The sequence below is a fragment of the Sinocyclocheilus grahami genome, unplaced genomic scaffold (assembly GCF_001515645.1).
Source record: "Sinocyclocheilus grahami isolate Dianchi unplaced genomic scaffold, SAMN03320097.WGS_v1.1 scaffold1217.1, whole genome shotgun sequence".
NCBI lineage: Eukaryota > Metazoa > Chordata > Actinopteri > Cypriniformes > Cyprinidae > Sinocyclocheilus > Sinocyclocheilus grahami.
Window position 1 is genome coordinate 261,747 of NW_015506396.1, and position 27,183 is coordinate 288,929.

Genomic DNA, 27,183 nt, shown 5'->3' on the forward strand with positions numbered 1-27,183 from the left:
AGCTGATTTGCCACTGTTGTCATATCCTGTCAGACAGAAATGAGAAGTCTGTATTGAAGGACCAAAGAATTTCCTTATTTCCTCTGAAACGCTGAAGACTGATGAACGCTCGGAGATGTTTGCGCTCCTGCTCGTCTGCGGGATCCTGTTTGCTCAAGCTCAGGGTGAGAAAATCAGCACTTACCGATCAAAAATTACTGATGAGATCTAGTTCATTTTTTGTAACCTTTAAATAACATTTTAATTACGACTGGAAAACTGGACATTTGAACGTTTTAGAAACATTTTAAACAACATTTCCACAATGTTCCAAAAATATGTTTCAAGAATATTTTCCTTAAGTTCCCGTTAAGTTATGAAAACATTAAGTGTGCTTGTTATTTTCGGTTTTGCTTAATTTTGATGAATGATTTACATGATATGATCTTAACTAAATGTTTATTTTTTATGTTGTTTCTAGGATTATTACACAGTAAGCTGATTTGCCACTGTTGTCATATCCTGTCAGACAGAAATGAGAAGTCTGTATTGAAGGACCAACGAATTTCCTTATTTCCTCTGAAACGCTGAAGACTGATGAACGCTCGGAGATGTTTGCGCTCCTGCTCGTCTGCGGGATCCTGTTTGCTCAAGCTCAGGGTGAGAAAATCAGCACTTACCGATCAAAAATTACTGATGAGATCTAGTTCATTTTTTGTAACCTTTAAATAACATTTTAATTACGACTGGAAAACTGGACATTTGAACGTTTTAGAAACATTTTAAACAACATTTCCACAATGTTCCAAAAATATGTTTCAAGAATATTTTCCTTAAGTTCCCGTTAAGTTATGAAAACATTATTTGTGACTGTTCCCTGAACTTAAATGTATTAAAAAAAAAATTCTTCCATTTTATCATTTTGTGAATGTTACTTTTAAAAGTTCTCTGAGCATTCTGAAATGAGAAGTAACATTAGACAAAAAATGGCCACAAACAGCATGTAGCCTGTTTCCACAATGTTCCAAAAATATGTTTCAAGAATATTTTCCTTAAGTTCCCGTTAAGTTATGAAAACATTATTTGTGACTGTTCCCTGAACTTAAATGTATTAAAAAAAAATTCTTCCATTTTATCATTTTGTGAATGTTACTTTTAAAAGTTCTCTGAGCATTCTGAAATGAGAAGTAACATTAGACAAAAAATGGCCACAAACAGCATGTAGCCTATATATATAATGTTTTTGTGCTAACATTTTGAGAACATTAGCTTACTAAAAGACCAGAGAACTTTGAAAGAACATTCCTCATTAGCTGGGTAGTGACTCATTTGCGTCTGATTTTAATTCTTTAAAGAGAAACATCTGAGACAAATTTATTCGTAAATGATACGTAACACTCTATGAAATCATCAGAAGTATGAGTCTATGGTTCTTGATCTGGTTCTTGTCTGCATCTCTGCAGACGTTTGCTTCTCTGCATTTCTGAAATCGGTTCTGAGGCAGATTTCACATATTGACTTTTGTCCCACAAGTTCAGAAAATGATTACAGTGATAATGGTGCTGATATTAATGTTGAATTATTATTCAGTATACTCTTGTATTTATGGTTGATATGGATGAAAACTGTTGGATTTGGATTTACTGTAGTTCTTCTGCGCATTATAGGTTTGAGAGTTTATTTTCAACTACATAATTTATACTCTGAATCTAGTAAGAAATTATTTCCTATAAAATATGAAGTCCAGTTATACTGTCCATAATGCCATAACTTTATTATTTTTTAACACATGATTCCAGCACTTGTTGTATGTCTGTGAGCACAGTTCTCTAAATATTCTTACTTGGAAAAATACAAATAAATAAATAATTACAATAACATTGCATAAAAGTATTTCTGTCTCAGTATTTCTGTCGTTTTCCAGCACACATATCTGAACATTCTTAAATCTAGATACATTTACTTGAGTTTCAAAATGACATTTTTAAGCCTTTAAAATTGATTAAACAATAGCAGATATCTGACAACGAAGTCAGAAAATTTTACTTATTTTCAGTTTGAATTTTTCTGACCCCGTTGGCAGATATTTGTTCTTGTTTAAATAATAAACTTACTTCTAATTCTGTCATTTTGCATCTCAAGTAAATGCATCAGATATTTGCACTAGAAAATGACAAAAATACTGAGGAAGAACATCAGTTTTTGCAATCTACTCAACTGGCTTTGAGGAATTTTGTATATTGTAAATTGATTGATTAATTGATGTTAAATTCTCAGTATAGCTTGTTGAAAAGAGTTTGAATATGATGGGGGGAAAGTCTTAATGATTCCGGTTTGTGCATCAGATGGGAAAGCAGAAGTGAGAGGAGGATTGGGATGTTTGGGCTGATTGCGCAGTGCAGATCACTGACTCCACATGTTCTCTATAGCTCACCAAACACAAACACACACACACACACACACACACACACACACACTGCTTTCATTTCTCTTATCATTATTCACATTATCAAATTACCAATTTTGTAACTGACTTTAAAAAGTTATGACCAGTCTTGAAGAAAATAAATTAGATGACTAACTTTTTAAGACTAGCCTAAGCAGTTTATGAAACCAGCCTCTGATGCAAAGAGAGCCTATTTGCTGAAAATGTATTCACCCTCAGGCCATCCGAGATGTAGATTAGTTTGTTTCTTCATGGGAACAGATTTGGAGAAATGTAGCATTGCATCACTTGCTCATCAATGGATCCTCTGCAGTGAATGGGTGCCGTCAGAATCAGAGTCCAAACAGCTGATAAAAACATCTCAATAATCCACAAGTAATCCACTCCAGTCCATCAATCAATGTCTTGTGAAATGAAAAGCTGTGAGTTTGTATAATACATAATCAAAACTTTTTAAACGTTTGAAGCTTTAAGCTCTAAGAGTCCATAATACGTAAAAACACTTCCTCCAGTGAAAAAGTCCTTTTGTCCTCTCACATCAAAATCCACCAGCATATTTGTCTAGAACTGTTTTGGCTTCTAAACGGTGCTTGATCTGTGCTTATTTCTCTCCTAATTCAGACAAACCAATGTTTTCACTGGAGAAAGTGTTATTATGGAATGGGGACTCATATTTTAGCAAAGATTTGAAGTTAAAAAGGTCTTAATAATGGATTTGTTTATTACAAACACACAGCTTTTCATTTCACAAGACCTTAACTGATGGACTGGAGTGGTGTGGATTACTTGTGGATTATTGTGATGTTTTTATCAGCTGTTTGGACTCTGATTCTGACGGCACCCATTCACTGCAGAGGATCCATTGGTGAGCAAGTGATGTAATGCTAAATTTCTCCAAATCTGTTCCCATGAAGAAACAAACTCATCTACATCTCGGATGACCTGAGGGTGAGGTCATTTTTAAGCAAGTATTCATTTTTGGGTGAATTATTCCTTTGAAGAAGTTTGGTCAGCCTTCTTTTCTCAAACACAGATCTGAAGAGAACTTTGTAAACCGAGATATAGGTGGTCAGGTTTCGTGTGAAAACTAGTTTTAAATTAGTTAACCACACACAGTAACAATGAATGGTTTGTGGTTTTACTGCAGGAACATTTAGATCAAATCTGGAGAATATGACACTTCTTCAGCTATTTCTGTTCTGTTTCACATACTATTTAAAAATACTATTCAATATAAAGTGTGCAGTATGCAGTAGAGTTTGAATTCAAGTTGTCACCTTTATTTATAGCACTTTGTACAATACAGATTGTATAAATGCAGCTTCAAGGAAATATACAGTTTCAGTAACCTATTGGTAAAACGGACTAAATTTATGGATGTCTGGGTAAATGAGAGGTCAAGAAAGTGATCAAAATGTCATTATAGTCATAAAACATTCATTGTTGCAAAATGATGAGAGAAGTTCTCATTTTGATAAATTTTTACTGAATTTATATGTTTTCTCTTTTTACTGGATCATATTCAAAACACAAATTTCTAAGGCCTCTAAATGATGAACATGATCAAAACTGTGCTGCTAAACCTGTCGCACACAATCTATTACATACCTTCTGTTGTCTGATTGATAGTCAACACTTTTTTTAGCAAGTAAAAGGTCTTTGAGTATAATTGTACAAACGTCCACCTTCATCTTGTGCTTCAATAAGTAAACATAAGAATAACTTTGATACTGCTAGTAATATTTCAAGATGCACACTTACTGGACTGATGCAACTTAGCTTTACTTGATTATCCAGAACTCTTTTTTTTTTTTTTTTTTTTAGAAAAATCAAATGAGAGTCAAATATAATCATCTGGATTTTGTTTCCAGAACCTTTACTTCCACCATTCCTCATTGGAGGAATGATCTTCCCAAACCTCTACAACATCTAAAATCTCATCTTTTGAGGAACGTTTATTTGTTTTGATCATAAAAACTTAAGCATTTAAATATCATCTTACTAAGACATATTATTGGAGATATAGAGTGACGTCTAATATTTATATAATTTCTGTAAGTATCTGCTATACTGTTATAAAGATCTCACTGATTTGCATTACAATCAGAATTTCATCTCAATTTTTGTCCATGTAAATATCAACATCTGCATCAAATTGCATATTTTTGCTTAGTTTGAGTCTCTGAATAAAACTGAGCTGTTTTTTCCTCCATATTTTCACTATATCATATATGAGCCATAGAAGCCTGATGGATCAAATATGATACAACACATGAAACACAAATGCAAACTTTTTTAGTTCAATAAGCTGTTCCATTTCAAAAAAAGATTTTTCGGACTATTATTTCACATGTCCGGCTTTACAGGTTTATCTTTCTGTCTGTTTTGACTGGCAGGTTGGTCTGAGCCGCGGATCAGACTGAACTCTGGAGCTCCGGTCGGTACGGCTGTGATTCTCGACTCCGGTTCTCCTCTTCATCTGATCTGTGAAGGTGATGGTCCAGTCACATGGTTTCCCCGACTGGCCAAACAGAAGCGTTTCATCTCCAAGGAAATCGGAAATGTCCGTAGTTTCTATGTGGATATAGCCACGGCGGATTTTACAGGAACTTATAAATGCATCTATATGAACGGAAATGATTCAAATGAGTCATCTTCGGTTCATGTGTTTGTCAGGGGTGAGGGAACAAACGCTTTCATTTCTGCTTCTGAACTAAACATACTCAGTTAATAACGCAACCTCAGTTCACTGAGATATGGGAACGAGTACTACGTCGCTAAGATGCAATGGGAAAAAGTCACATTCAGTATTTTCCGATACTGAAGCCTTTTCAATAACGCAGTGTAACTGCACGGTCATTGGTTTGTGCAGTGAATAAAAACGGAACCAATGGCGAGTTAGCTGAGCTGCTCGAGCCTATGGCCACGAAGCCTGCCAATATGGGCTGGCTATATACAGTATCTGGCTATATCAAGTTACTTTGTCTGAAGCGATGATACTGAGTCATGCAGCTACATAGCACGGCTAGCAACGCAGTACTCATTCCCGTATCGTACGTTCCCTATCGATACTTCACTTGTACTGCGTCGGTATGGGGAACCAGTACAATCACGCCGTGCTATGGTAGAGGAGAGGAACGACTGATATGTGAACTTGCCTTAAGCATCCAAGGGGCCCAGAGGGACAATAATAATAGGGTAAGCCCTTCATGTGGCAACCTCACAGAGGTCATGCCCAGCCTGGACAATCGTTCCTAGAAAAAGTAATGCAGCCTCGGCACTTAGGGAGGGCCGAGAGCGTACAAGAAGTAAAGCAATCCTGGTGAGTTTGAGCGTGTTACGGCCAAACCCTGCTCAGAGCTAGTCCCGCCTTCTGGCAGGTGCGTGTCGACTATGCAGAAAGGACCCTAGCCTGTAAGGAAGGGATGTCTAGGTTGTAAAACCTAGCAAATGTGGAGGGCGAGGCCACGGAGGACAGAGATTCTCTCAAAGGCGAATATCAAGAATCGTCTGTGATGGGGGGGCTATTTGGATATGAAAGTAGGCATCTTTCATGTCCAGAGAAAATAACCAGTCCCCTGGGCATACTTGCAAGAGGATCTGTTTCAATATAGTCATCCTGAATGGTAGTTTCATGAGGGTGCAGTTCAGGTGCCTGAGATCGAGGATGGGCCATAAGCCGCCATCCTTTTTGGGGACGAGGAAGTAACGGCTGTAAAAGCCTGACTCGCTCTGTGCTGGAGGAACCGTCTCCACAGCTCCTTTTGCATCACCTCATTGCTCTGTTCCGAGGTGGGAACCACACCGCTGAATCGCGGGGGTCTTTTGAGCGAATTGAAGTGAGTAACCTTGTTTTATTATCCCCAAAACCCAGTCTGACACTCCGGGGATGGCCTGCCAGGCCTCGGCCCGCGTGCCAAGGGGTTGGATTGATTCAAGTAGTAAGTCACCACGAGGGGACAAGACACTCGTGATAAGCGGAAGAGGAAATTTGCTCTCTTTTTGAGTATGTTTGTGTTTTATTTTGCCCGCTATCACATCAGATAGGTGTGTGGGCGCTTGAACGGGCTTCTTGTGGGTGGTCTGGCTGCAGCGAGACTTAGCCCCCTCCTCTTCCTGTCCCGCAGAACTGAATGACGCCGGAGGCGCCAGGTCCAGCACTATCTTGGGCCGGGGTCCCTAGCGTTTACGAAATGGATAGATTGGGGAGCACTGTCGAGGCTCAGTCTTGGGAGCTGGCTGGGCCACAGGAGGCGCAGGCTTCATGGGCTGCTGAGTCGGCGCAGACTTGGGGCAGCTGGAGCGCTTTGGCAAGAAGTGTTGCATCGCTTGGGACGACTTCTGTGCAGCAGAGAAGCCTTGCTGTGTGAAAAGAGTGAGGCACGAGGGGCCTGAGCCGGGGTGAGATCAGAGGTCCTCTGCCCCGCTGTTTTTTCCTCACAGGCACCTGGGAGCGAGTGCTGAGAGGAGAGACTCATGTTCCCACAGTGTGAACACTCAGTCTCTATGAGCGCGGATTCTGCATGGGATTTACCTAGGCATGAAACACACTCATCGTGACCGTCAGCGGAAGAGCGACAGTAACGGCGTGGCATTTGCAACAACGCAGAGAAATTTGATCTTTTATATCTCGCCGGATGGCGGCAGGGGATCGCTGAGACCGCGGCTGCTGCAGACGCTGAATCGGCTAGCAGGAGCGCCGAAGTCAGCCGAGCAGAGAGTTCTTGATCCACTGCGAGGCTTGTCAACGGTGAAGGCTTCGAGTCTCGTAGAGCGAAGATCGTGGTTGTCGCTGAAGGAGAAGAAATCTGAGGATCCTGTGCCAGAATGCCCGCTTATATAGCCAGATGGCCCCGCCCATATTGGCAGGCTCTGACGGGCTTCGTGACCATAGGCTCGTGCAGCTCTGCTGTCTCGCCATTGGTTCGTTTTTTATTCACTGCACAAACCAATGGCCATGCAGTTACACTGCATTATTGAAAAGGCTTCAGTATCGGAGAAAAAATATTTTTTTCCCATAGCGTCTTAGTGACGTAGTACGAGTGAAGTATCGATAGGGAACACGTTTTATAAATGTAGAAACAAGATCTTATAAATGAAGAAACAAGTTGAATGTTGAATCTGTGTTGGTTACAGATCCCCGAATTCTCTTCGTCTCACCCAGTACGTCTCTGCGTTATGTGCGGAAAGAAGGTGAAGATCTGACACTTCCGTGTCTTCTGACCGACCCCAACGCCACAGACTTCACCTTCCGCATGGATAACGGCTCAGCGGTGCCCTACGGCATGAACGTGACCTTTGACCCCAGAAAGGGCGTCCTGATTCACAATGTTCATCCTGGATTTAACGCCGACTACATTTGCGGTGCTAGAATTAAAGGGGTTGAGAAAGTGTCGAAGATATTCTCAATAAACATCATTCAACGTGAGTTTCATTGAAACCCTTATGTGCTTTCATATAATCAAAGGACAAAAGTTCCAGACTGAAGCATTTTGGAATTTTGTGATTTCACTGTTTCAAAGACAAACATTTTCGAATTTTATACAGTTGAATTCACAAAATTCCAAAATGTTTCAATTTATTATTATTGCTGAATGAATAATGTACAAAAGGGTTTGCCAAACTGGAGTTGATGAATGCTAATAATCAACAAAATCATCAATAATCAATAAAATTAATAATAAATTTTTTTTAAATCAACCTAAATAAAGACATCAGAGAATTGTGTAAACTATGTGTTTAATAATTGAAATATTAATTTAAAATCTCTTAATACTATTAAATCTGACCTATATAGTTAAATATATAGATATATAAATATTAATTATAAGTATATTAATTATATATTTATATATTAAATATACAATTAACATTACATTTAATAATATTATTAAATATACAAGTAAATATTTTAGATCAAATGGATTTGGCCGACAAAAAGTTTGGGAATCCCTGATGTACAAGATTCACAGCATCAAAACTGTAACAAGATTTTAAAGTTAATAAAAGCTACTCATTTATTAACTCAATAAATAATTGTCTAATCAAATGACAAACCGTTCAAATTTTAAGAACAAGAATAAATTGAAACATTTACAAATTTAAAAAGGTTTTCAATTTACACTGAAATAAATTATGTACAACAGGGTTTCCCAAAAAAAGAGTTGATGAAAAACTAATAATTAATTAAATTGTAAAATAAGTAAATAAATAGTTTGAAAATAAAAACAACTAAAAATGAAACACTTACTTAAAAAAAATGAAATATTTTTATTTGTTTACCTGCCTGCCATCAGCCAACATCAAAGAATAAATATTATACAAAATATATTACAAAATATACAAAAAAATATTAACTTAAAATTTCATGGGACTTGAAATGTATTCATTATATATAACAATATTTAATTAATATTATCATTAAATGTACCATTATATACCATAATAAAAGCTACTCATTTAATAACTCCTTTATCCTTTTTTTATTCAGGATTACGTTTTCCACCGTACGTGTTTCTGAAGAGAAGCGAGTATGTAAAACTGGTGGGAGAGAAATTTCAGATCAGCTGCACCACAAACAACCCCAACTTTTACTATAATGTCACATGGACGCACTCCTCTAGAAAGGTACGACCTCTGACCTCTGGGCTCAGTATCACATCTGATTCTGGATAAAGTATTTAAAAAATTATAAATATAAGGACTCCAACAATAGACTCAAAAGTCAATGGTATCTTATTTAATTGGCCTTTAAACTAAATTTTTGGGAAACAGTTTCTTCAGGTGTGAAATTATAATAATAATAATAAAAGAAAACATTATAAATATACAATTTAGTATACAATATACAATATAAAATTCAGGATCACTATGATTTTCTCTTTGTATACTTTTATTCAGCAAGGATACATTAAATTGCTCAAAAGTGGCAGCAAATCAGAATATTAGTATGATTTCTGAAGGATCATGTGACACTGAAGACTAGGGCTGTCAAAAAAAATTTGAATTTCGAATATTCGTCGAATTAAAAAAAAAGAAAATCCACATTAGAATGCAAAAACTTTGCATTCGAATTTTAGGTCTGCGTCAGCCGTCAGGCAGCCTTATCAGTGGCGAACGAAATGCGATGACAATGTAAGTGTCATTGCATTTTAATGCTTTTGTTAGCCTATTCAGTTGAACCCATTAGATGCGGCGCTGCTATGTTGTTCATTCAATATATTGCAGAAAACAAGAACATCAATGCGGAGATGATGTTATTTACATCAAAACTGAAACCAAGCCGTTCACACAGAACGCATATTTATCACATTTTCTAGAGGGAGATCTATCAGCGTTGCACTCGCGTCTCACACAAGAGAGCGCATGTTTAGAAAGCTATGTAAAATTAATGTAAGTTCAACTTTTAGAAAACATGTCTCAAGACTTTATGGCGGTTTTTCCCCATCCCACTGTATCTCATGTTTTTAAATGAAGAAAGTAGCCTACTTTTGTGATTGGTTTTCGGTCCTTTGTATTAAACTATACATACATGCATGGTGCTGTTTTTTTCTCTAATTGTTTAAGCAACTTTATTAATTATATAGGTTAATATATTAATATAAACATTATAAGATAGACAGATAGTCGTGTTATTTTATTACGCTTTGAAGAAACGTGCATAATATTTTGCTCGATGCGCCCTCTTGTGGCCTCAGGAGAGATGCCAAAAGCTTTTTTTCCCCCAACTGAAATTATGCGAATTATTATATAATTCGAATTTTGATAATATTTAAGTGGAAAATTAATATTAATTTATAATTTAGTTTTTCAGTCATTTTGACAGCCCTACTGAAGACTGGAGTAATGATCAGATCAAAGCTTTGATCAGAGGAATAAATTACATTTTATAATATATCCACAAAGAAAACACTTACTTTAAATAGTAATAACATTTCACAATATTACTATTTTTACTGTATTTTTCATCAAATAAATGCAGCCTTGTTGAGCAGAAGAGACTTGTTTTTCTCCGTTCATTCTGTAAGGATGGTTTCCCTACGGTGGTTCAGGCTGTAGGATTGCCGAATGACTAAAGAAACGTTATCAGCACGATGGTATAAAACTGTACATTTCTAGTCTATTACCACCCACTGCCACTTATACCAACGACGGAAATAAGCGCAGTTAGAATAGCTACATATGTGGGAGAGCGTTGCTATTGTGTGACTATTGTATTGCAATAGGTAGCACTTTAAGATTAACCTTGAATCAAGACTAGTTAGCACATAATTAATAATTGAAATGGTTTAATAACAATGTTTTGTTATGGTTACACTTGAATTGGTTACAAAATAGATGAAGGATGGTAAAGCATAGTTAATTGTACCCAACGTGTAAAATATTACCTGAGAGAAAGAGATAGAGAGAGGGGGGAATAGAGAGAGGAAGAAAAAGAGGGAGAGAGGGCAGAGACCCAAGAAGAACAAAGAAAAGAGGCAACAAAGAAAAGAGACAGAGCAACAGTTACAGTCCTCTTTTATCCCTTCCTTGACCATGTGACTAAAAACCAAATGTGAGACATTCAAACTGACCAATCAGCAGATTACAACTTCACCCACTGGGCAAAAGGTGTGACAATTAGCAGACCCCTGATGTATACACATGTTGTATACATGTGTGCTTGATCGATATCAGCACTTCTGTGCCTTCAGGAATGCCAAATGGCCCTTTTGTTACTGAAGATAGGTTTGGGACAGGAAAGCAGAAGTCTTTGATACATTTTGACTTTACAATTCCCAGCTGCCCCGAGCAGAAGAGAAATCGATGATGGAAGGGGATCGGTTGGCCATCGAGAGCCTCCTGATCATACCAGCTGTTCAGTTGTCTGATTCGGGGAACATCACCTGTACGGGTCAGAACGAGGCCGGAGCCAACAGCTCCACCACACACCTGCTGGTCGTGGGTGAGAAACGGAGAGCAATTACGCTGTTAATTGATGATGTTAAATAAATGAATAAATAAATACATTTATATTTAGAATGCACATGCATATATTTAGATAAATAAAATATTTATTTATTTAAATATATATATATACTTTGATTTGTGACAGAGGAGCCATACGTTCGACTCTTCCCGAAGATCTCTTCTGAACTCACTCACCACGGCCTGTCCATCGAGGTGAACGAAGGCGACGATGTGGATCTCAGGGTTTTGATCGAAGCATATCCACCGCTGATCTCACACCAGTGGGAGACTCCAACATCCCACAATGCCTCACTCCCAGAGAACAGGTTTTACAGCTATAATGACAGGTCAGTCTAAAACACACATTTAGGCCAGCATTACATTTAGTCGATCAGTCTTAAATAATGCAGTTATTACCCATGGCAAGCAAGATGAACATAACATTTGTAGACGTGCCTGATTGACATATCCGTAAGCCGAATGTGATTGTTTTTGTATTTTTTTACGGGATATGTTGAGGTCACTGTGAGGGTTTGTGGAACTGTAGGTACGAGGCGCTGCTGTTCCTCAAGAGACTAAACTTCCAGGAAACCGGCCGCTACACACTCCATGTCAAGAGCAGCATCAAAAATGCCTCCATTACTTTTGATATTAAAATGTATAGTAAGTACAGTTGCAAATCATTCCAAAAATTTTATATTTTTAATTGCATTTATTTTTACATTTATTTAGTACATTTTTATAAATATTTTTGTATTTATTTCTATATTTATTATATTTATTTAATTTTATATTTTTTATATATTTGTATATTTATTTTTAATTGTAATAAATATTAAATTTATTTATATTTATTTATAATTTTAATTCATGTTCCAAATTAAATACCAAGTTAAGCTTCACCAGCAGCACTTATAATCAGACACTACAATTGTAAAAAGCAGAAGTTAAATGAACCAAAACAGTTATTTTAAGATTTTTAACAGTAACATATTATTTTATTAACATTAAAACAATACCCAATTTTAACATTAATACAAAAATTGTATCTATTAATATTATTTAATGAACCTGTGATAACATGAACTAACAATCAACAGCTGCATTTTGAAATGGAAAAATATTTCATATTTTTAATTGAATGTATTTTAACATGTATTCAGTATGTTTTTTTATTTTTATATTTATATTTATTTATTTTATATTTATTTAATTTTTTATATTCCAGATGAATGTTTAAAAAAAGGTTAAATTAATCTTAACATTCAAATCAAAAATTGTATCGGTTAATATTATTCAATGAACCTGAGATAAATCTATTTAATCACTGTATCGCTCATTGTTAATGTTAAGGCAATAACTAAGACCTTTTTGTGAAGTTTTACCAATCACTAATAAAAAATGTGCTCTAAATTGATCTAAATCATCTTGTTCTTGTGTCCATACATTTAAATCACAGTAAACATGGAAAATGGTACATGTTCATAACAGGAGTCCATATATTTTATATAACTTTGCACAGACAAGGTTAACACACAGGGTTTGCGTCTGTATTTTCAGTTGGGCCTGTTTCCATTGGAAGTTCATTAGAGCTTGAGGAACGAACACATTTTGAGGAAATCAGTGCTGCTGATAGAGCTGAACTTTCTGAACCCAGAACTTGTAGACCAGAACAACATTTACTTCTGCAACACTAAAGCTGATTTTGTTTCACAGCAAAACCCGTAGCGACGGTGAGATGGGAGAACGTCACAACTCTGTCATGCAGGTCTTATGGATATCCAGCTCCCAGCATCCTCTGGTATCAGTGCACAGGAATCAGAACCACGTACGTCATTATTAGACATCTGACACTGACAGCCTGCTATGAGCTCAAAGCCAAAATGAGATCAAAATCAAAACCATTTTACTTTCGTAATGCACATTTTTGCTTTTATTGTGAATTATTCATCAGTGCACATTATTCCAGCCAGAATATAGAAACACTTTTCACCATCCAGTCAGTTCCTCGGGTCATTCCCTACATCTTTTTCAATCAGAAACTCAGAAAAGCAATCAATTTCACTTCTGTAATCGAATGCAACTTTTTTTTCCTCTTTAGAGAACCTTCAACTTTTTTCACCCTATTTTAAATAATGAATCATTCAGACTCATTATTATTGGGAAGGTTAGATATTTTAACCTGACAAAAGTTTTTAATGGACTGATCTCACTCCATAGACACAGACGCCGTGCAACATTTAACAAATAACCAGGAAAATGGAGTGAAATGACACAAAACAAGACATTAAAACAACAAATTTAACATCACAGGCAACTCAAACAGCAGCTAATGTTGTCTCATTTGATGATGCGTAATAAAAACTCTATATTTATCAGCTTTAATGCACTTAAAAATAGCTAAAGCAGTCGAAATCAAAAATGTTCAAATACACCATTTAATGCACTTTACACTTTGCAAAATCAGCTTTTTTCCCGCAAAATCGGTCCTGGGGCTGTTTGGATGCAGTAAAACACCCACAAGTGCAGCAGAAAACGTCTGACTCATTTACATTTTCTTCTGTCAGGATTAGGCATAAAATAATGTCATACATGTGGAAATGGGGTGAGAATTGAACGTGTAGTTGTAATCCGGCTCAGAGGATACAGGAATTACAGTACGTGTTTGTGGTGTTTTTCCACTGATTAAGGGAGAATACAAGACTTCTTCACTTTAGAAATGCTACAAAATGCACATATTTAGTGAGAAAGTGTGACGTGCTCCAGCAAAACAAGACACTTTATTTGGAATCAGCATCTCAAAATTAGTCAGAAACAAGTATTGGATTTAATTGGCAGATAAGATGCAGACCAGTGTAATTAGTTCAGATTCTAGATCATCTGAAAGACTTTGATTATTGCTGTATAATGTGCTCATCAGCTGTCCAGAAAACTCCACGGGACTTCAGCCCATCCAGACGCAGACGCTGGCGTTACAGAAGGAGCCGTACGGGTCGGTGGGTGTGGAGAGCGTGCTGAGCGTGGGACCGTCCAACCAGAGGATGACCGTGGTGTGTGTGGCCTTCAATCTGGTCGGACAAGGCAGCGACACCTTGGCCATGGACGTCTCTGGTAAACAAATGCTTCAGACTTTAAAAAAACATATGAGCTCATCTCCCTGGTTTATTGATCATGCAAGTGTGTTTTGTCTCAGATCAGCTCTTCACAAGCACTATGTGTGGATCAATGGTCGCCATGGTGGTTCTAGCGCTGCTGCTCATCTTCATGATCTACAAGTACAGACAGGTGAGTTCATCTCAGCTGCTTCTAACTTCAGCCAAACTTCATTTAAAATGAATCCACAGCTCTTGTTTTTCACGCTAGCTACACATCAAAATTCAGTTTCATCTTTAAATCATGTTGCTGTGTTTTTTTCTTCTTTATTAGTTTTTTGTTTGTGAAGGATTCATCAAGCAGGTTACACTTTTAAAAATAAAGGTTCTTTATTGGTATAGATGGTTCTACGAAGAACCATTAACATCCACTGAATCGTTCCATTGATGGAAAAAAGGTTCTTTCGATTTTGAAATGTTCTTTATGATAAGAAAAATGGTTCTTTTAGGAACTGCTAACTGAAAGGTTCTTTGAGAAACCAAAAATGGTTCTACACTCTTACAAATAAAGGTTATTCGTTGGCATTGATGGTTCCATGAAGAACCTGTAGCATTAATGGCATAAAGTTTCCATTCCACAAAAAATTCTTTGAGAAACCAAAAATAGTTCTCAAATGCAAAAACACCCTTTTGGAAACTTTATTTTTAAGAGCGTATAAATCTCAGTTCCTCATTCCTACTCAATTCATTTGGCATGAAATTGAGGTCTGCCTTTTATTTTAATTCTTATTTCTCTGTAAATTATTTTTGGAAAAAATGTGTCATTAGTTTTTTTCCCCCTCTCTTTTTCTTTTCCAAAATATGTTTTTTTTTCTTCCCCAACAGCCAAGCTGTTGTTATATGCTGCAAAGGCTGCGTTTACACTTGGCATTAACATGCGATCACCGTGATCTGATCAAGCAGATCGGATCATCAGTCAATCAGGACATGGCGCGTTTACACTTGGCAACATCAGCTGACTTCTCGATCTGGATAACTGATCAGATTTGTATTTCCCGTGCAATATTTAAATAAGTCTGCGGTGCAAAGTCGACCTGAAGTGGTGGGTTTTCTTTTGAAAACTATTTTCAGTCGCGGGACATTTTACAAATCAAAATAAATGTACGAGTCTCACTAGCACTCTGTTCTTCCGACAGATTGGAAGAGAGGGGGCGGCGTTTTGTGTGATGTCGACCTGCAAATGCAGACACGATGGCTGGATTGCGTTTACATTACACTGAGATCCGATCACAATGCGTCCTCGACTACCTCTGGAGTCTGGACCAGGAAACGCTGATCGGAGAACATTCCGATCAGAAATGCGTTTACACTTGTCTTTTCAATTTGTAGGTGGACAACATCCGGATACAGGTCGCATGTTAAAGGGGTCATATGATGCGATTTCAATTTTTCCTTTCTCTTTGGAGTGTTACAAGCTCTTGGTGCATAAAGAAGATCTGTAAAGTTGCAAAGACTAAAGTCTCAAATCCAAAGAGATATTCTTTATAAAAGTTAAGAGTCAGCCACACCTACCTAAAACGGCTCGTTCTAACACCTATTTTCAGTCGCGGGACATTTTACAAATCAAAATAAATGTACGAGTCTCACTAGCACTCTGTTCTTCCGACAGATTGGAAGAGAGGGGGCGGCGTTTTGTGTGATGTCGACCTGCAAATGCAGACACGATGGCTGGATTGCGTTTACATTACACTGAGATCCGATCACAATGTGTCCTCGACTACCTCTGGAGTCTGGACCAGGAAACGCTGATCGGAGAACATTCCGATCAGAAACGCGTTTACACTTGTCTTTTCAATTTGTAGGTGGACAACATCCGGATACAGGTCGCATGTTAAAGGGGTCATATGATGCGAATTCAATTTTTCCTTTCTCTTTGGAGTGTTACAAGCTCTTGGTGCATAAAGAAGATCTGTAAAGTTGCAAAGACTAAAGTCTCAAATCCAAAGAGATATTCTTTATAAAAGTTAAGAGTCAACCACGCCTACCTAAAACGGCTCGTTCTAACACGCCCCCACATGTCTACCTCACTATGTGGGAAGATTTGCATAACGCTGCCCAAATGTTCATGCAAAGAAAGAAGGCGTAACTTTTATTCTCGCTGTAGTATTGTTGCTGCCACCATGTCGTGAAGATGCTGTGTTTCATTGTGAAAGTGAAACTATTTTGTTTGGCCTTCCAAAAGAAGACGATATCCACTTCTTCATGCTTGGAGCTGATCCGTGCTGGTCGCTGAGGAAATACATCAACTTAGTGCTGTGGATCGCCGGATCGGCTTTCACCGCGGACGAAGCATAGTCCAGCCTAGGGTCGTCACATGTGGTTGCCGCAAGCCCACTGGATGCTCTTTCGCCGAATCCGCCGTCCGCGCCGTTCTCAAGCCCGCCGGCCTCCATTCAATCTAGCCCGCCGTGTATGACGCTGTGTGACGCATTTTATGGAAGACTGTTTCCTGAACCTGCAGAGTAGCATACAGTGGGTCTGCCGTCCGCGCCGTTCTCAAGCCCGCCGGCCTCCATTCAATCTAGCCCGCCGTGTGTGACGCTGTGTGACGCATTTTATGGAAGACTGTTTCCTGAACCTGCAGAGTAGCATACAGTGGGTCTGTGCTCAAAGGCTGTTCTATAAAGTGGGGCAGTTCCAACTTTGCAAGGACAGTCTGGCGCTTCTAAGTAAATTTTTTATATTTAAAGAATTTGCCACTGATGATTCAAACGCGAGTAGCGCTTGTTTGTCGTTTCTCCGATCACAAATGCAGACATGGTTTTGTTTATGTGGTGCGATACACAATGCGTAAAAACACAGTATAAGTCATTATAATCAGTAATTATGTCCCCACTGGATGCAACAAATGCCTCATTTGTAATGGGTTTTATTGCTTTTGTCTCGCCGTGCCGGGACACGGCATCTGAGTGTGTTGGGGCATAACATTTCCGTCACAAGCTTGAGGTATTCAGCCAATCACAACGCACACCTCGCTTTTCAGAACGATGTGTTTTGTAAAAATCGACACGTTTTAGAAAGGCGGGGCAAAGAGGAGAAACATAAATGTACAGTATGTGGAAAATAATGTGTTTTTTTAACCTTAAACCGCATAAACACATTTCATTACACCAAATACACAAAATAATGTTCTTTTTAACAACATCATATGACCCCTTTAATGCCAAGTGTAAACGCAGCCAAAGAGGCAGAGAGAGTATTTATGTGTTGTGGTTCATTGAGATTCCTCCTCTACCAATGAGAACACACAAGCACTAATTAAGCACTAATTGAGAATTCATTGATCACAGCTGTAGAGGAGCTTTGAAAACTCCTGCGGTCCATCATTTGTCTGAATCTGAGAGGACCAGATCACAGCAGTCTGACTGAAAACCTTTATATATATATATATACATATACATATACATATACATTTTCAATTTCTTGTTTGTTTGTTTTTTACTTTATTTTTTTTTACATTTTTTTGTTTTACTCTGAATTAATTTTCTCAAAATGTGCATTTAGGTCAAAATAAAATAAAATGTCAATGGCTGTCAAGCCTTAAAAGGACCTAAAAAAGTATATTAAGTCTGAATCTGAGTCACTGAGTCTGACACCTTGACACAGTCTGACACAATCTGACACATTGTGCCTATGGCTGTCAAGCTTTAAAAATGACCAAATATAATAGCAGTAGTTCATATGACTCATGCACTATATATATATATATATATGTGTGTGTGTGTGTGTGTGTGTGTGTATGTATTCCAAGTCTTCTGAAGATAAATGATCATGATAAATGAGGAGCAGACTGAAATTAAACAGTTTTTCACAGAAATTTGAGAGATCACTGCTCTCAAATTTCATGTTACAGAGATTCTCAAGTCAAAAATTCCAGTCAAATCTCTGTACACATTTTCAAAACAGCTTTTTAGAAAACAGCTTTTGTCTTTTTAATATTCACAGAATTTTCATTTTTGAGTGAGGAGTCCTTTGTGGGAAAAATATAGTTTACTTGGTTTTGTAGTGTGTGTATTCAGCTCTTTGCAAAAGAAAATAAAAAGTAACAGTTGCTGTCTATATATATATACAGTGCCAACCATTAATATTGGCACCCTTGGTAAATATGAGCAAAGGTGGCTGTGAAAATAAATCTTTCATTCAAAAAATTCACACAATTCTAACCTATCATTGAAGTAAAACAATGGAAATTGGGGGGAAACTCACATTAATAAATAAATGTTTTTCTCCAATGCATGTTGGCCACAATTATTGGCACCCCTAGAAATTCTTATGAGTAAAATATCTCTGAAGTATATTCCCATTCATATTTACAATTTGTTTTAGCACACCAGGGTGACTTGGAGCATGACATTCTCCAGCCATGACTTCCTGTTCCACAGGATTAAAAATAGAAGGACACAAAGGCCAAATTCCCTTAATCATCCAAAGAGTAAAACCAAAGAATATAGTTCTGGGCCTGTATTCACAAAACATTTTATCTTACCACTAATTCAATTTAATTCAATTCAAGTTTATTTGTACAGCGCTTTTCACAATACAAATAATTGCAAAGCAACTTTACAGCAAATTAAGTTTCTACAATATTTAGTGGTAGCTTATCAGTGGTGACTGTCAGTTAATGTACATATGGCAGAAATGTACGGAAAAATCAATAATCAAACAGACGATGAACACTATTAACAGCAATTATTATAAGATGCAATCAAACTTATAGCAAAATGTGGTAGTTCTGTATGTTGTTTCAGGGTTGGCATCATCTGAGGTCCTCTGAGGGGTTGCATCATCTCTACACCCGTCTAGTTGCAAATTGTAATCCAAGAGATTCTGTGTACTGTCTTTTGGCCAATAAGTAATATGACTAAGAGTTCTCCTGAATAGCAGTAAAAGTTTTTAGCTAAGAGTTTTCTCTTAAAACCAATTCACAAAGCTGCTGAGACAAACTTTTACTAAGGAATAGAGAGAAGTCTTAAGCTAAGAGAAAGGGTGGGGTTGACCTCGTTGCTATGGATGATGTCAGCATGCCTGCTAACTATGCACACAGTGATTGGCTGATAGTCTCTGTAAGAGATTTATACATAGAAATATTGTACAGCACAATTTTATGCTGCCATATTCAAATAAAGGTTTAAAAAAAAAAAAAAGTGATTTGCCACATTCAAATAAATATTTTAAAATGCAGGCTAAGAGTCACTAATTAAACAAGGATATGTTCAGCTAATTGTCAACCTCTTACATGTAGGCTTCTTGTAAACAATTAGTGAATATGCATATAAACAGCATTTTAATTAACAGTGTGGAATAATCATGGCTGATAGATAAAAGAAAACCAAACTACATGCAAGAAGAGCTGTTACTTCTTGCCCAACTGGTTAATGAAAGCAAGGATATAGGGTAATCAAAGGAAAATTGTCTACAACAGACATAATACCCCCGCAATTAAAGCGATATACCTTTTTAAAAGCTCATTATCGTCAAATGTTTACATTCCAAGGCAGATTGCCTGCAACAGCCATTTTAGTATAGTTGTGGTTCGGTCTTAGGGACTTAGGAGTCCTCTTCACTATTCCTAACGTTTCACAGATTTAGGAGCTCGTTTTAGTGCTAAAATGCTTTGTGAAATACTCTTAGAGCAAAAATTTTGGACTGACACGCCCATTATTAAGATTTTCTCCTAAATCAGCAAGTTATGAGCTACTTTTAGCCTTAAGATGTTTTGTAAATACGGGCCCTGATGTGCAGAACAAGATTGTTGAGGTTCCCAAAATAGAAAATGGCTGTAAGAAAATAGCTAAAGCATTTAAAATCCCCATTTCCACCATCAGGGCAATAATTAAGAGGTTCCAATCAACTAAAGATGTTACAAATCTGCCTGGAAGAAGACGTGCGTCTATATCGTCCTAATGCACAGTGAGGAGGAGAGTTTGAGTGGCCAAAGGCTCTGTGAGGATCACAGCTGGAGAATTACAGAGATTAGTTGAGTCAGAAAGCCTAAAAAGCCCCTACATCACCACATGTTGTTCGGAAAGGTTTCAAGAAAGATCCTCTTCACTCATCCAAACACAAACTTCAGCATATTCAGTCGAGGATCACAGCTGGAGAATTACAGAGATTAGTTGAGTCGGAAAGCCTAAAAAGCCCCTACATCACATGTTGTTCGGAAAGGTTTCAAGAAAGATCCTCTTCACTCATCCAAACACAAACTTCAGCATATTCAGTTGTCAGACACGACTGGAATTGGACTGGCTTCTATGGTTAGATGAAACTAAAAAATGAGCTTTTTGGAAACAGGAATAAAAAGTACCCCATGCCCACAATTAAATATACTGCAGGATCTTTAATGTTGTCGGCCTGTTTTTCTGCCGGAGATCCTGGACATCTTGTTCAGATATTGGCATCATGGATCCTATCAATTACCAACAGATAAAAAATCGAAACCTGACTGCCTCTGTTAGAAATCTTATAATAGGCCGTGGTTGGATCTTCCATCAGAACAATGATCCAAAACAAACATCGAAATCAACACAAAAATGTGTCACTGAGCACAAAATGAAGCTTCTACCATGGAACATCCCAGTTCAGGACCTGAACCCTGCAGAAAAGGAGTGTGGTGAACTGAAGAGAAGAAGCACCAACATGGAGCTGGGAATCTGAAGGGTCTGGAGAGATTCTGGATGAAGGAATGTTTTCTGATCTCTTGTCAGGTGTTCTCCAAACATCAGGCATGGGAGAAAACTCAGAGCTCTTATCTTGGGAAAAGGACGTTGCAATAATTGGGTGCGAATAATTGTGGCTAATGTGAACTAGAGAAAAACAGTTATTTCATAATGACATTTCCCCCCTATTTTCCATTGTTTTACTTCAATGATAGATTAGAATTTTGTGAATTTTTTGAATGAAAGATCGACACACATGTCCCTAAACTCATGAATGATTCATCACATTAAATTTTGAATATTTCAAACCTGTTGATTTCACACACAGGGAATTACTCCTCAGTATTGTGTTGATATGTGCATTAGGCCTTTAAACAGCAGACTGAACTCTAGTTTGCGTCTTTTGGTAGAAACCCAGATATGAGATCCGCTGGAAAATCATTGAAGCCACAAATGGAAACTACTACACCTTCATAGACCCAACACAACTGCCATACAATGAGAAATGGGAGTTTCCTCGAGACAAACTAAAACTCGGTTTGTACTGCATCACTGATGCTTCACACGCTCACATATGACAGATTTCTGAGTCATGAACATCATGAGGTTTCGTTTGACACCATCAACCTGAACTAACTTTGCTAGGTCATAAAAGTTCAATAATCTGGTATTTTTCAGACAGTCATGAGGATCTGCAGGGCAGGGATGGGCAGATCAATATTGAAATATTGATACAATAATGCTGATTTTGTATCCAAGTATTGATACTCAAATAAAAAACAACATATAAGGTGATTTTACAAGTGATTGTTTAATTTAGCAAGAAAATGCTACAAATGCTGCAAGACATAACCAATCAATCAGAGAGCGCTGGCTAATGACACTTAATTCAAACAGCGCTGCGTTTCCAAAAAGCATCATAAAAACCCGTTACCGTCTTTGCGATCATCTTAGGCTCCTAATGATTTTGGGAAACACAGCTCAGAACAATGCTTATCAGGGGACAGAAGAACATAATATGGATCCATTAGATAGTTATTTCACAAATAACATATTGAAATTGTACATAGTGTGTGCTATTAAATTTTATTTAAATTGCATGCTAAAATTCCAAATTGATCATGTCCATAATTGTTGTTAATATAAATCATACACTGTCAGAAAAATGTGCAAAGATTGTACTTTATGGTGCAGCAGCCTGTCACTGCAGTCCCGTATGAGAATGACCCATGGATTTATTACAGTGACAGTAATTCAACTATAGTATTAGCAGTAAAAACCGCAGTACAGTAACCACTAAAACTCTAAATTCAAATTTTTAGCAATTAAGGCCTATTGAATGATAAAATGCCTTTCAAATATAATGTCAAATGGGTATTTTGCACTTAGAAATTATTTAAAAGTTCGGTTTAGAGGTATTGGTATCAATATTGATTATACTGGCCCTTTTTAAAAAGTATTATTGTATTGAATCGCCCATCCCTACTCCAGAGGGCCCCCTCTGTCATGTCTTTTTTTTTTTTTAAAGTAATTTCCTGTTGTTTAACTTTATTTTGATATTTTTTTATTAATATTATTATTACTATTTACGATTTATTATGATTTAATCCTATCAGTTGCACTTTAATGACTTTGTTTTGAGATTGATTGATTGATTTATATAATAAAGAAACTGCATTTTACCTTTTAAAAAACAATAATAATAATACAAGATTATGCACTTCTAAACAAATTTCTGATTTGTTTTACTTCTTTATGATCTCAGAAAAGAACTCCATTTGGGCATTTTTGACTTTAAGCCACACAAAAACATCACTATGAATTTTAATTCTAAAATACAAAGCGAGTTCATCTTAGAAGAAGTCTGTGCATTTGGAACACAGTCACTGATGGAGTGATTCTGGTGTGTAGGAAAGACTCTGGGAGCAGGAGCCTTTGGGAAGGTGGTGGAGGCCACGGCGTACGGCCTGGGCGAAGAGGACAATGTCACACGTGTAGCTGTCAAAATGCTGAAAGGTCAGAAAACATGACAATTACAAAGAGTACTATAGTATTACCATTACCTTTTTTTAAGATATGTAATATGGTAATATTATGGTTATATATTAACACCATGTAAATTTCACATTATTCACAAGTATTTTATGTACATTCCAGCTAACAAAATATGAAGAGTTTGGTTCCAAAGCGCTATAAATCCATTTAGATTCATTTGAGTAAAAATGTGTTTTATTTACCAAGAAATTGGTGAGATGAAAACCACTATTTTCTGTTTTCACATAGCATCTTTAGGTTATAATAACATAAAAAATTCAAATCCAGATTTTGATTTTCAAAGATTTATTATAAAATTTGATTGTTTTTCCCAAAATGCAATAAATCCATTGAATCAATATAAAAGTTATTTTTCATATTGAAACTGTTGAAAATACACAACATAGTAAGTTGATCCACATATGGCAGTCTCTGAACTTGGTCAATACTAATCTTATATGCAGGCACTGGACTAAAAATACATTCAATCAGTCATCGCTCCCAAAATGAATTAAACGGGTAATCTTGTTAATGATATAAATTAATTACAACAATAAAAGAGAATTTCATCATGAACATACATGAGCAACAATATCACATTAAACCACAGAAATTCCAAAATTACATTTTCCTTACATTCAACTTCCAAAAGTGCATTCATCTTTGCCATGTTACATTCATTTAGTTGACTAGTGTTATACGCTGTATTAACAAAAACATTAATGGCATAAATAAATAACAAGCTACTCAATATCGTGTTCGTAATCGAATGCGACTCATCTGCGATTATGAACGCGATATAGCAGTGATCTATGGCTCTGTGTATTAAATGCAACTGAAAGCAGGTGATGGAGATTTACTATTAATCACAGAACCGGCTTTACTGACGAGATGCGCATGACAATCACATGCGATTTATCGTGCAGCCCTAAGTTTGTTTGTTGATCACAAAGTACAAAATAGATGAGGAAAACTAGGATGCGAGGTGTATTCAAAGCGCCGCCATTACTGTCTAGAGTGTGTGGAATGGTGTGCTGTGATTGGTTGAGTGGATATATCACATTCTGCAGAAAAGGGAGACTGGCGTTTGTCGCAATTTGGAAAGAAAGGGAGAAAACATGACAGAATAACTCGGCGGATATCGCATTTTGCGTCAAATTAAAAATAGACTTTTCAATACCGACCAGATACAATACTGATTTTGGCGGAAACTACATTTTTTTTTTTAAATGGTGTTTATCACGTTTTGGAACCAAACTCTTCATATGTTCAAAGTACATTTTTCAAACATTCACATTAAGTTATAAAAATGCAGAGCCGATCCTCCCTATACGCAAAATACTCTAGCTGCATAGGGCCCCCGAAACACCAGGGGGCCCCGTTGCTCTCAAAGATGATTTAATTTTAGTTTCGTTTTTGAGTTTGGCCAGCAGTTATGAAAACATGAGTGATCATTTCTTTTAATGTGGTGCGCTGACACACTTTATATGTAAAAGTCAGTCAAATCATGTAATGTGAATGTCGTACAGTCTTATTTGAGACTAAAAAAACGAGTTGAAAGCGTAGCGAGCCGCGGAAGAGACACTGTTTCTCAAGCGCTTTCCGTGAGCGCGATTCGAGACAGAGTGAAACAAGCACAAATCCGCCGACACAGTTTTGCGTAGGGCCCTCAGAAGTCTAGGATCGGTACTGTAAAAACGTTAGTCCTTAATATTTTTTAAACATTCAAAATGTCCACTTTTTAGCTTAAAGTTTCTTCTAGGTTATGTGAATGTTAGCGGAACATTCTATTCTATCTTTTTGAACACATTCTGAGAACATTTGAATGAATGAAAACATTTTGTTACATTTGAATGTTCTCTCAACATTTAAAACACCCATTTTATATATATATATATATATATATATATATACAGTGGTGTGAAAACATTTCCTCCCAATATTACAAGAACATATAGCAAATATTAATCATGTTATAAGAATGTTCCGTAAACATTATTTCAAGAATGTTTTGTCCTGACATTTACACAACCTTTAAAACCTTCCATGTTAGCTGGTACAAATACAGTTTATGTCAAATCAGTTTAAACAGGAAAATAACAGCTTGCAAAATTCATCAGTTATGAGACAAATTTAATTTCAGCTGTAGAGCAGCACTACAGAAGACAGTGTCATTATTCAGATCAGTCCAGTAAATACAGTTAACATCTTCATATAATCGGCATCAGACACTGAAAATGTCACTTTGGACTTTTCATGTTTCTCTGACAAAACTACTTTTCAAAGCCAATAAGTGAGTGTATTGTGTTGTGTTGCATGCTGGGAGCAGCTAGCGCTCATCCAGACGAGCGAGAGGCTCTGATGTCCGAGCTGAAGATCCTCAGTCATCTCGGGCAGCACAAGAACATCGTGAACCTGCTGGGCGCCTGCACACACAGCGGTAAGACTGTCCAGTTGTTTTTTCCATCCCGGCTGGAAAAACCAGCTCAGACTGTTTTAATAGTTGGTTTTTAGAGCACCACTCAACTTGACCACATCAAAACCAGACCTACCAACAAGCTATTCAGTTAGCCAGTTTGTATCATAAGAGCATCAGAAACTGGCCATGACTGGATTCTCCTGCAGGATTTACTCACTTTTGGACATTTTTTCCTGCTTGTTTCCAGGTCCTGTGCTGGTGATCACAGAATACTGTTGTCATGGTGATCTTCTGAATTTCCTGCGTAACAAAGCCGAGAACTTCCTGAACTTCGTCATGATGATTCAGACTCCGATGATGGATTATAAGAACGTCGACACTGAACGAATGTTTTTCAGAAGGTCCGTTCAACAAACATTTGTGACCCTGGACCACAAAACCAGTCATAAGGGTCAATTTTTTCGAAATTGAGATTTATACATCATCTGAGAGCTGAATAAATAAGCTTTTCATTGATGTATGGTTTGTTAGGATAGGACAATATTTGGTCGAGATATAACTATTTGAAAATCTGGAATCTGAGGGTGCAAAAAAAATCCAAATACTGAGAAAATCGTCTTTAAAGTTGTTCAAATGAAGTTCTTAGCAATGCATATTACTAATCAACAATTAAGTTTTAATATATATACAGTAGGAAATTTACAAAATATCTTCATGGAGCATGATCTTTACTTAATATCCTAATGATTTTTGTCAATCAATCATTTTGACCCATACAATGTTTTTTGGCTATTGCTACAAATATACCCCAGCGACTTAAGACTGCTTTTGTGGCCCAGGGTCATTATACATTATACAGTATCTCAAAACATTTCAGCAGATTAAAAGAAAAACTTAATTTTTACATCCCGTAAAGTCTTTGCCAGTTAAAGTTGGGTCACATTCACGGAAATTTGGTGAAAATTTGTGGGCAAAAAATGTCCACTGAATGTCCAAAATGTCCATTTTCCATTGTCAATAGTGTAACAATGTAAAAAACACAAGTCACTTTATCAATGCGATGAATCTGCAAATTCCATGTGACAAACTTAAACCAAAATCTGCGTGGGGAAACCATTCGCCCTCAAGTGAAATTCCTTACCATGTGGATTCATATTAAAATGACTGGATTTTAGCAGCGAAAACTCGCAGAACAGCAGTAAATGTGACCATACCTTTTGAGTTTATACTTAATAATTGAAAATTGACAAAAAAAAGAAAAGTGTTTGATTGTGTTTAATTGAAAGTGCATGTTCTAATACCTTTTTTTTTCATTATTTGTTTGTTGTGATTGTTTTACAGTGACAGTGGGATTTCCAGCACCTGCTCTGATCAATATCTGGACATGAGACCAGTCTCATCCAGACCCACTAACTCAGCTCAGAGTGAGTCACAGACCGCTTTCCTCAGACACACGTCATCATAAAACCAGACGCCACAAAATGCTACAAATCTGCAATATATGAATACCATATTTTGCTCAGTAACATGTTACATTGCGGAAGTGAA

At 36.9% G+C, this 27,183-nt stretch overlaps 1 protein-coding gene across 2 annotated transcripts in view; it reads left to right on the top strand.

The window, feature by feature from the left end:
* The first annotated feature begins 571 nt into the window (after nt 1-571).
* Nucleotides 572-27,183, top strand: part of LOC107568129 (macrophage colony-stimulating factor 1 receptor-like) — a 38,668-nt gene continuing 12,056 nt past the window's right edge. For both annotated transcript variants that reach the window (XM_016253984.1, XM_016253983.1), the window contains exons 1-15: nt 572-639; nt 4,822-5,103; nt 7,562-7,849; nt 8,916-9,052; nt 11,207-11,369; nt 11,520-11,721; nt 11,922-12,037; nt 13,091-13,202; nt 14,295-14,485; nt 14,568-14,659; nt 21,593-21,719; nt 23,094-23,198; nt 25,546-25,656; nt 25,883-26,036; nt 26,977-27,059. In XM_016253984.1, coding sequence (XP_016109470.1) covers nt 591-639; nt 4,822-5,103; nt 7,562-7,849; nt 8,916-9,052; nt 11,207-11,369; nt 11,520-11,721; nt 11,922-12,037; nt 13,091-13,202; nt 14,295-14,485; nt 14,568-14,659; nt 21,593-21,719; nt 23,094-23,198; nt 25,546-25,656; nt 25,883-26,036; nt 26,977-27,059 — 2,212 coding nt within the window. In that variant the 5' untranslated portion in view covers nt 572-590. The remainder of the gene's footprint in view (nt 640-4,821; nt 5,104-7,561; nt 7,850-8,915; nt 9,053-11,206; nt 11,370-11,519; nt 11,722-11,921; nt 12,038-13,090; nt 13,203-14,294; nt 14,486-14,567; nt 14,660-21,592; nt 21,720-23,093; nt 23,199-25,545; nt 25,657-25,882; nt 26,037-26,976; nt 27,060-27,183) is intronic.